General features: G+C 37.8%; 1 protein-coding gene across 2 annotated transcripts; it reads left to right on the forward strand.

Moving 5' to 3' along the window:
* The first annotated feature begins 659 nt into the window (after positions 1-659).
* On the forward strand, positions 660-10,700 carry LOC139151613 (galactosylceramide sulfotransferase-like). 2 transcript variants are annotated; one of them, XM_070724529.1, is made up of 3 exons: positions 685-934; positions 6,254-6,404; positions 9,239-10,700. In XM_070724529.1, the coding sequence occupies exons 2-3, from the start codon at positions 6,274-6,276 to the stop codon at positions 10,341-10,343; spliced, it is 1,236 nt and encodes a 411-aa protein (XP_070580630.1). In that variant the 5' UTR covers positions 685-934; positions 6,254-6,273; the 3' UTR covers positions 10,344-10,700. The 2 variants fall into 2 exon arrangements, with proteins under 2 accessions (XP_070580629.1, XP_070580630.1); XM_070724528.1 differs by lacking the exon at positions 6,254-6,404 and having other exon boundaries at positions 660-934.
* The last annotated feature ends 702 nt before the right edge of the window (positions 10,701-11,402 follow it).

Here is an 11,402-nt window from a genome sequence, read left to right on the forward strand (position 1 = left end):
GCTACGGAAATATTAACGATTTTATCAGCATCTCTGCGATTCAAATTGTACTTTGCCCGCCCCCTTGTCCCCGCAAGCTACTGCTATGATTGACCCTTATCAACGCAGTGCTGTCGAGTTTGTACTGGAAAATAAGAACATTTCTTTTCATTGCAGCAGTTAGGAACTTGCATTTGGTAGATAGGATAAGACTCAATACCCAAGTGGTAGACCAGCTAACGATTCCATTTGTATCAGATTGCAGCTTTACAGGGTCATTATCAGAATCAATAATACGATAAATCTTCATGTCGTCAGCCAAGAGTAACGAGTCTCACACGAGGTTATCACTTGTCATTAATGAAAAGAATTAATAAAAGCGGACCAAGGTGAGACCTCTGACGAACGACCGAACAACAGCTGTCCTCTCACAAAAGACATTTTTTGTAATCACACTGTTTAGCCTATTATGAAGAGTGAATGTATTTTGAGCTCTTGCAGAGATGTCCGATGTCGGCAGATTTGTGTTCGTAAAGAGAACCTGAAAGCATCAGGTATGTACCTTGAGGCAATGTCCTTGAGAAGGGAGTGCCATCAATTGACTGCTGAACAATCATGGTAGCCAACAAAGTTGCCCACAATGAATTCGGTATGCAAACACTATTGTTGTGGTAATATGCCCAATAGGCAAATGGATGCCACGTAATCAACACACCCAGTATTACACCGTGATTTTAAATCAGTGTTTGAGAGAGTTGTTTCAAGAAAAACCAGAGGTCGTAGCTTTACAATTTATTGCAAGACAGCGAATCGAGTATAACAAGACGGGCTCGCTCGTGAAAGTCTTCACACAGTGTGCGACAAGTTCATCCATTGAGAAGTCCGGGGAAAGGCTTGTCTTAGAAAACCGACAACAATTTTACATATTTGTAAAAGGCGACGGGGACTTTACAAGGTAATCGTATTTTTCGTTTTATAAACCTCGAAATATGTACACCGTCACTATCGAAAATATTAAGTCATTTCTGAGGGCTGAAAAATTAAATTGATACGAATGGCAGGAGTAACATGGCTTTTCAAGGCGACGTTACAAAGAGTGTTCATCAGACCAAGCACCTGCTGGACTAGACCAGTGAGATAGCCATGGTTTAGTGTTGCGTTTTAACTTTCATGCATCGGTGCAGGTACTGAAGAAAGGGGTGGGCATCCTTTCGTCCGAACTATGTCATTAGGCGGTCTCGCTCTATCTCAAAATCGAAAACAAAAAAAAAATAAAACAATATCAAACATCAACAAAGTAAAAAATCATAATAGAAGGGGAAATAATCTATGAATACAGGTTTTACAGGTACCAAAGTTCACTACCGTGGCAATCATTTCGTAAAGTTCGTAAGAGTGCGATGATGTTCTTCGTTTACAAGTTCAACGTTGTTAGTGATCTCGAAAGATGATTCAAATCCAATATCACAGAGTCTATTTGTAAAGGTCAATAACATTGTCACTTTTGATAGTTTCAGTTTCATTATTATGTGTCATACGTACGTTGATGGTATTGTCTTCTACAATTCACTGGTAAGCAGGTACTTATATAACACGGTCGTTGCGTCCAAGTCGGCGAATCCTTTGTCCGTTTTGTTTTATCTTTGTCAATGTCCGTAAAGAGGTTTGTACTACTGTACAAAGCTGTCTCTTCTGCTCGGCACACACATCCGTCTCGCAAAGATTCACGCACGACCCAGCTCCTCGAATTGCCTTTGGGGCAACAACTCACCCGGGCCGGTTGCCAGTGCGACAGCAGTGAGAATAACAAGAGATTGTCACCAATTGCGAGAAGGCATCACTTTCTCGCTCCAGTCTCGCAATTTTTTCCGATAGTGACAGTCAAACAGACTGGGCTTCTCATTGAAGTCAGTACATAAAGGTCTCAGAGTGTCTACAAATTTGTGTCCAGTCGAATGCGGGGATGACTCTCGCTAGAAAGAGTATAACTTAAATCGTCTGCAAATCTACATACTGTCATGCCTTGGTATGCATCTTAATTAATAAAGACGGTCGGCAAAGCGATAGTCCGAGGATAATCTGCCGACGCTTGCTCACGAACGTCTAGATTTAACGGCAGTGTCTAAAACCTGTACTTGACTAGTAGACCGGACTCGTGGACCGAACCCATGGACTAGACCCGTGGACCGGACCTGTGCAGCGTGCAAAATTCGCGCTAACATGATGCCCGAGACAGGCAGTTTTCAGGCAGGACCCGTAACTCTTGAAAGATGTCCTGCTGTTCCTAAAGACGCGGGTCAGTAACTTTCCCTATATACAAAGAAGTTTACGAGAATGTTTCGCTAATTCTGAATACCTGAAAAAATTATTCAAAGATACGAAATTTATTCTTCCAAGAGATTTGAAAAACGTGGAATTCACAAATAAAAAGTTAACTGACTGATCGGTACTGCATCAAAGCGAAAGACCTCAACTCACGTTTTCTGGCGAGAGTAAAGGGGCTTTTCAATATGCTCCTCATTCACGTTCACATCCACGTTCGAGATCTCGTTGTGGTTATTAAAGAGTCATTGTTTGCCGTATCGACCGTGTCCCATGTGTTTAGGTAAAGCTGATTACGAGGACACCTCAACGTTGCACTTTTATATGATATATACAGCTACTGAAAAACACAATATCGAAATCAAAATTGTTTGGTCAGATATGTGACGTGGTGAAATCTCCGATATAGGATATATTTACCAACCTTTTTAGACAAGTCTGGTATCCACGTATAATTTCAGTTAAAGCCGGACACACTGGAGTCGGGCTTGACTGAACTGCGGGGCTAGATCTGTAAGGTAGTGATCTCAACGATATACATCGAATATTTACCTGTGATTTAACATGTATAGTATCGTCTAGTATCAAAGTTAGAGCCGGAATGAGGAAGTCGGGCTAAGCAAGATTTGTGAGGTGGCAAGCTCTTCCACATAAGACCAAGAAAAATAAGAAGTTTGTTTCTCATCCTAGACATATTGCAAAAATGATATGGTGACGCGGGTTTTTTCTTCTCAAATTTGTTTATTCTTCAACCAACGAGAACGCGCAAAAACATGAAAACATAGGAATGAATGAAGAGATAAGTGTACAGCAGTGCTTTAGTATTTTGTATCGCAACAGTTCTTTGAATTGACTTTAAGTGAAGCAATGTACAGTTTTAACAGCTTAATCGAACAGTGACATATGTGTACAGTTCTGAATGGAGTGTTAGTGTCAGTTATTTTGTTTATAGTTTAATTTGTTTTATACGACACTGTGTTATGCACTATCGTCATATATTTTTTGGGGTATCGTCACGCATTTTTGCGGTTTTTTAATTTTATTTCCTCATGAGGAGAAAAAGGTTGACGCAGTGGGTCTGAATTGACACGGGAAATGATGAGAAACAAACTTTCTATTTTTATTGGCCTAAGCTTATATATTGGATATTTGTCCTGAAATCGCCGATAAACATCGGTGATTTTATATTGACCAGACGTGCCGAGATGCAAGGCAATTAGTCATTCTAGTATCGGTATAGAGTCCCAATCGACAATAAATATTGAGTATATATCTGTGACTTCAAAGATCTGGTGTGCCGAGGCGCAAGGCAAGTCATTCTAGAATTGTCCAGTATCGATTGAGAGTCCTAAAATCGTCAATTTGTATCAACCTGATGTAAATTATCGGCAATTTCGCAAACCCGGCGTGTCGCGACACAAGGCATTCCTGTATCGTTTCAATCTCAGACCCGATATATAGATTGTTATGTATGGCAGAAATATGTTGGACGTCAGTTGCCTAAACTTTTGCTTTTGATAGTCATCTTATTTGTTTTCCTTTAAAAGAATTTAAAAGGCAAAAAAAAAAGTTTCATGTAAGGATGTTGAAGTGCCTTTTTTCTTTTTTTCAATGGCATGTTCTAGACACGAGTAAAAAATCTGTACTATATTTGGATTTGACCTGAGGATCGGACCATTTGAGTTCCTTCAGGACCAGTAATTTGTTTTAAGTTGCTGACTCGCTTGGCCAGTTGAGATTTTGCGTAAGTTTTGCACACTGGACCTGTGAACTGGACGCGTGGACTGGATTAGCCAAGTTTTTTTATCTCAATATATCCGAGTATCAAAAATGCATTTCAAAAAGAATTTTCAAAAGAATCTTTATTTTCCATAACGTTGTTGTTCTAGGAATCTCAGGGATCCAATTACAGGCTCGACAAAACATAGAAATACATAAAATACAGACAAACACAAAATTAACGCAAAGGACAATGAAAAAGAACATACAAATCATGAATAAAATTAATTCCTTACACTTGCTTTAAAAAGGCTAAATCTATCAAAAATGTCAATACTTAAGCGTAATTTTGAACTATAGTATTTTAAGTGCTTAAAGCACGTGGCAAAAAGGAGTGTTTACAAACATTGATTCTGGAAAAGGGTACCCATATGTTAGGTTTACCTGTAGACTACGTTGAACGTTCAGTGGGATTTGAGTTAAATGAGAACAATTTACCACAGAATGAACACATTCGTACAGGAAGCTATAATCAGAAACCTCCCTACGATTGTATACAGGAGGCATATTGAAAAACTTGCATAATTCTTTGTATCCTGATGAACAGTTACGCAGATTCAGTTTAAAACACAAGTACTTAATGAACTTCTTTTGAACAGGTTCAACCTTATCAACAAAATTCTGCTGCCACGGATTCTAGATAACAGAACAGTATTCGAGGCCGCTGCGTACCAGGGCGATATACAGAGTCTTTAAAGATTTAACATCACTGAAATCTTCTCCATCGCCCTCCCCCGTGAAATCTCCCGCCCCCTCAAGAGATGTTTGTGTATGCCACCTTATATCACAATATGATCAAATATGGACGGACAGTCATTTGTTACACATTGTCAAATTAAGATCTATTATGCAGACGTCTACACCAATTTCATTCGAAACTTAATAAGGACATTATACCACGACAATCCTACGCTGGGGGTACCTCATCCTGTAATTGGGCTAACGCCGGTTGGATGATGGACTGATAAAAAAACCGTCAGTATGACAATTTGCGTTGCTATAGCAACCAGTCACTATCTCCATACTTTCACAGCAATTGTGCAAGAGTGTTTTACCATGTATAATTTAGAGATGGTATGATGACAATGATATACACGTGTGTGGAATATGACCAGGCCTGAGTAAGCAGTCGGGAGACGAAGTCGTCTAATACTATGAATGACTACTTTATTCTATACTAATATAATAGACAGTGGCTAATACAGTGAAGCATAACACTTGGGTGAGAGACCGTGCATAGCGTCCAGTGACGTGAAGTGTCTCTGTTGAGGGTGGAAAAGTCTCTGAATATGGAAGGCGAGGTTCCCGTAGATAAAGCACTTTTGGCTGGAAAAGTGTCTATGAGTCACGAGAAAGGCCATGATGGATTAGACATATTGTCTTAGCAGATGAAATCTCTGGTTGGTAAAATAAACAGTGATAGGAAGCGGTGCCTCAAAGCTTAGTCTTAGAAGGAATGCTATCAGAGTATCTATAGTAAGACACTGTACTAATAATGACGTAATACAAGAATATATTTCCTAACAATATGAAGGTCAATTTGTGTCATGATACGATCCACGCTGGTGGCAGGTGACCATTTCGACTGACGTTTCATGTCCTCAGTCATTACTCAGACATGTGTGAACCGATTCCATTCAAACGTGGTACAAGAATAATGTGCTATGGTATAAATGTGCTCTTTAATTTGTGTTGAGCAACAGTAATCCGATTAAATAAAACAATTACTTTTACAATTGATGTAAGGATCAAAACCTGAGAAAATCATCCGTTCGGCCGAGAACTCTCATTGGATTGAGTGATGCTTGTACAAAAACAAATTTGCCAGGCAAACCTGAGAAAATATCTAAGAAAAATAAACTAGAAACACGTTGAGTTCTAAAACTTCAGCTATTCAGAAACATTCCCTTCTGCATTTTACTAATTACTGGTATTTCAAGATTACTGATCACTATCGATTTTACTTTATTAATCATTGATATTTCAAGAATAACTATTAGTATTGGTTTCACTTTACTCTTTTATGCACCTTGTGCTGTCTTGTTGCGGATGAAAAATACCCCCACCCCCACCCCCGCCGCGTGAAAGTGAACAAAATGTCGATTTTATTGTTTGTACCATCCTATTTTGCTTGCCTAATTAGCTGTTCTTGAAATCTTTTCATTCCTTTCAGAAACTCCTACATTAATCAGCATGGGTGTTACAAGAAAGTCGGCTTTCCTCTGCGTCATAGTTATAACATTTTTCGTGATGGCTTGCTACATAGCTGCGTTGAACGATCACTTCCTCACTTCAGCTACCAAGTTTAGCACATCTTTTCGTCAGTAAGTAATGATTTTACAGAATAACGTTTATAGTCTGGATGACTCTTTTCATACTGTGATGTAGCCACTAAATAGTTAATATTATATGATATTAACTATCTAGTGGCTACATCACATCTGCATTTTAGTGTGTTAAAGTAGAAGCCGTTCAGAACCTGTTGCGACGCTCGAGACGACGTTGACCGAGACAGACGCCTAAGTACTAGACTAGTGTGAGACATAGAAGTTTTACCGTGTAACCGTACGTTACTCAGCTGAATAAAGTGCTACGACTTAAAGTATATTTCGATGTATCGTTGCCGTCTCTTATACGTCTACTGCTATATCACAGCCACGCTACGTGACAATACAATCGAAATCAACCTCAAAACGGGTAAAGACATCATTTAAAGTAAGGTAGCTTTAAGGAGCTAAGAGGATGATAGCCGATCAACGAAGAAGGTAATTTTGTAGGTTGTCAGGTAGTGTCACCGTTCACAAACCTGGGGTGGAGATTGTATCGAAACCGTTTTTCTATTTACTTCCTATATAAAGAACCAAAGTAACTATGACATGGCTGGGAAAACGAGAGTAAAAATAGTTGTCTAGCAACCTGATCGGGTTCACTGCCGAGTACCTGATTGTTTGACAAACTCACAGGACGGGCTGACTGTTATGACTGAAATTACATATAGAATGTGCAGATTAACCTTTAAATCAGTAGCTCCGTATCGAGACGTAAAGCTCTCAGGAAGACAAAAAAGCAGAAGTGTATGACATATACTTGAACAGTTAAAGAGAAATCATTTCAAAATTTGCAAAATGGAAATATTTGTGAAAATGAAAACCAACGATTCAATGTACATTAATTAATGGCTGGTGAGAATGTTCTGAAGATAATTTCTATATTCCAGTTTCAAAGCGATATAGGTATTTCTCTTATAACTGCGCTATAATCACTGAAGGTCATTATACGAACCATCTTTTTTTGGACCAGAAAAATATCATTCAGATAAGTAGGATAACTATTTTCCAAGACTCTCCAAGCCATACATTATTTGGGGTAGAACAAAGGAATTGTATACCAATACTACCGAGAAAAGCGCAACTACATGACGTCACAACACACCTGTTTACTTATTGATTTTCATTCTGACTTGTACAATGTGATGTTTCCATGATAAATTGCTATCTATAGTTACCCCTACAAAGGATGCACAGTCCACTCCTGCTACTATTTCATTTTTCATTCGAGTGACCTGTGACAAATACAGTCTTTTCTATTACATTTTATGATTGCATATTTAATTTTTTTGAGTTTATTGTCAGCCTGTTGGCATCGTACCAATAAGTCACATCTAGGTTCAAGCCCAGTTTGCAAGTATTTTGTACTGTACTGTGTGAAATAGATTTGAGTCAGAGGCGTACAGTCTAAAGTCTAGAACATCAGAGGAAATCATTAACATAAATACGAAACAAAGTAGGCCCTATCTAGGATTGACCCCTGAGGAACGCCGCATGAAATAGTTTTTTTACTATGTACACCATTGATGCTGACAAGCTGACTTCCAGAAGACAAGTAATTCTGAATCCAACGCAAAGGTGGGCCTCTGACACTATAGTACTCTAACTTAGACAACAGAATATCATGATTTATAGTGTCAAAGGCTTTTGAAAATCTATAAAGATACCAGTTGTAATATTACCTTTGTCAATTTTTTCTAAAGGATGTTGAGATAAGTTAATTAATGATAATTTTGTGCTATAACTTTTGCGAAAACCATATTGATATTCACATAAAATATCATTCTGATAAAAAAAATATAGCATCTTTTTATTAACAATTTTTTTAACTTTTTTCTGACGACTGGTAATATTGAAACCGGTCTGTAATTACATCATCTGCATCACCTTTTTGTATATTGGTTTGACCCTTGCAACTCTAAGTCATTTGGATATTCCCCAGTTAAAATGACAAATTTATGATATGACAAAGTGGCTTAGATATTTCAGAAATTGCATCTTTTACAAACCTTAAATTTATGAAGTCATGGCCAGTCACCTAACGGGTATCAAGAGATACAATGGCATTGACAACATCACTTTCAGTACAAGGTGAAGAAAAAAGGAATGCCGAACTGGACACATAATATTCTCCGATATGTTTTGGATTCTACCCATTGAAAGAAGAGAGTTTTCGCTGCTTATTAGCAACAATGTTAATCTGTAAGACAAAGACAATTGGTAACAAAATGTATCAATTTTAACTCTTATTTTACACTTTCCCGCCATTTTTCACAATTTATTATTAAACCAGAAGTTGTAACATCAATGTGGAAAGATTTACTGGCATGGGACTCAGTCGATTGTAACACTTTGTCCCTTTCAGGATTTTAATTCGCGTATGGCATATATTCACCATTTTGCACAGTTTTTTCTACTCATACTTGTACGAAAGCGCAGACCCGTTCTAATTATGTAGTTTAAACTGCGACATGCTATATTTTTTTAGAAAATAATAATCATACATATAATGTTTGTTATTTGCTTTTTCTAGACACATTTTACTTCATTTATTTACAAAACCTGAAACTTACAGCAAAAGAATTTAAGAAATTGACATTAATGAAAGGGAAACATCAAACACCATTTATTTACTACAAGTATACACAACTTCAACTTAGAGTAAGGAATTTCACTGGAAAAGATAATTTATGAAAAGTTGTTGTAAATTGATTTGAATATCATCAACAAGAGCTGGTAATCAAGAACTGTACACATAAGCCTTTCCGACAGACAACGTGTGAAGAAAGTGAAGTTTGTTTCATCATGGGCGTTTGTATTATTACTTCCAGGTTTGCCTCGGATGCTTTAAGAAACGCCCCCAGATCCCATGGAAAGAGGAAGATTTCGTGCACAGAAATCACTCAAATAGTATTTATCAAGACTCATAAGACAGCTAGTACTACAACCAATTCTATCATTCAGCGTTTCGGATATAATCGTAGTTTGGCGTTTGCCTTGCCGAAGAAAGGACATCACTTTGATGAACAGCAACCTTTCTCCCATGGAAAGCTACAATACCAGAGACCACCAAGTAATCAGAGCGCTCATTTTAACATTATAGCAAGCCACATGACATACAACAGACCTGAACTTGATAAAGTTATTCCGAATGCCACCTATATCACCATAATACGAAGTCCTGTACAGAGGTTCGAATCAGCCTTTAGCTTCTTTGAATATGCAAGCAAATTTGATTTAAATGAAGGTGAAAACGCCCTCAAAGAATTCATGAAGGAACCTGACAAATATGTCACCAAACTCAGAGGACGAAAAAGCTTTCTTCTAAGGAATGGCATGTCCGTTATTTTAGGATTTGATCATCGCTTTCATGACAATGATTCTGCAATCAATGAAATGATTGACAGATTGGATAGAGAACTTGATTTAGTTTTAATATCCGACTACTTCGATGAATCGCTTGTGTTGTTAAAAAACGCTTTATGCTGGAAACTGGATGACCTATTGTACATCAGCAAGTTCATAAGAACTGACATCAAACGGTATCCGATATCGAAATCGGTCGCTAAAATGATTTTGAAGTGGAACAAAGCTGACGTCAAGTTGTACGAGCATTTCAATAAAACCTTTTGGAAGAAAGTTCATAGTTACGGGGCAGATTTCTATAAGGACGTGCGTGAGTATCGAACCCGTTTGCAAGAGTTTCAAGAAGATTGTGTCGAAATGAACACAACGGAACCAAAGTCAGGACGTGTATATGTACCTCTAATGAAGGCGAATGCAAGCGCTGAATGCAGGCTAGCTTTGATTGATAATGCACACTTTCACGACATGCTTAAGCAGGAGGCTAAAGAAAATTACAATTTGATAAAACACCATACATTACTGATGCAGACAAAAAATACCAGTCACAGTAGTTTCCCACACAAAGGGTGACAGCTACATTTTGGTTTTACCAAGCTTATACGCTCAGTATCAAGAGTATAAGGTAGTGATTGGAAAATACATGACAAACTATAGCAATAATGCTTATTTTTGCCTCAATACAATTCCTGGACTTAAACACTGTCAAGCAAGCAATCCAACACAAAAAAAGTTATACAGTGCCACATTAAACTGAAATTGGAATATTACCAGAAACAATTATTTCACTTCTCATGGTAGTCTATAGGTAATCTATTAAATATCTTCCCTTACAAAACTAGCTATATCTGTAATATATAAATGTATATGTATTTATGTGGGTGTTGTTAAATATTGACTTTAGGCTGTAATAAATTTATTAACAAAACAGTAATAGTGTCTGTCTGTACAATTACAAACCTCTATAAATGAAGGTATACATTACAGATATTGTCCCTTTTGTAATCACATAAATAGGTTTGGGAACAGGATGACTTCCCTCATCTGTCAGTAAAACTGGACGAAATTAACATATTTGTATAGAAGGGACATTAGGTGTACCTTTTGGCCAATCAGGTATGCTTTGCTCTGTGTACCGACGGTAGTTTCTTCTTCTACTCCCCACAGCATGATACAATGAAAATATTCCGTTGTCAAATACCCTGTATACGCGTGTGTAAAGACAACACTCATTGTCATTGATGACAAGTGAATTCTAGTCCGGACTTGAATTCAATTTTAAACAATAATAACGCTGACTGTACACGTATTGCTGTGCGCACTTTTCACCATGCTTCAGGGAGTAGAACAAGAGACTGAGGTGAATACACATAATAAAACCACCCAAAATATTAGCCAAACGTTAAAGATTAAAATTGATAACCTAAACAACACATTCGGTTTCGACTTGGAGTCAAGGAAGCAATACACATCGCCAGCTCTAATCCTGAATTGAATCGTGATCAGTGGCCGCTATGCCTTACCATCAGTATACAGTAGCCTAATTCAGTCTCGTGATTTACATGTGATCACTGAACCACGTGACTGATGCCAATTGTCCAGCCAGTGTCATTCATGCTGATGAAGGGTTAC

This window comes from Ptychodera flava, chromosome 15, assembly GCF_041260155.1.
Source record: "Ptychodera flava strain L36383 chromosome 15, AS_Pfla_20210202, whole genome shotgun sequence".
Classification (NCBI taxonomy): Eukaryota; Metazoa; Hemichordata; class Enteropneusta; family Ptychoderidae; genus Ptychodera; species Ptychodera flava.

Excerpts from the sequence above, each read along its gene's own strand:
- LOC139151613 (XM_070724528.1), top strand. The coding sequence starts at position 675 with ATGCCACGTAATCAACACACCCAGTATTACACCGTGATTTTAAATCAG. Across the intron at positions 935-9,238 it reads GGCGACGGGGACTTTACAAG|GTTTGCCTCGGATGCTTTAA; the intron begins GTAATCGTATTT and ends TATTACTTCCAG.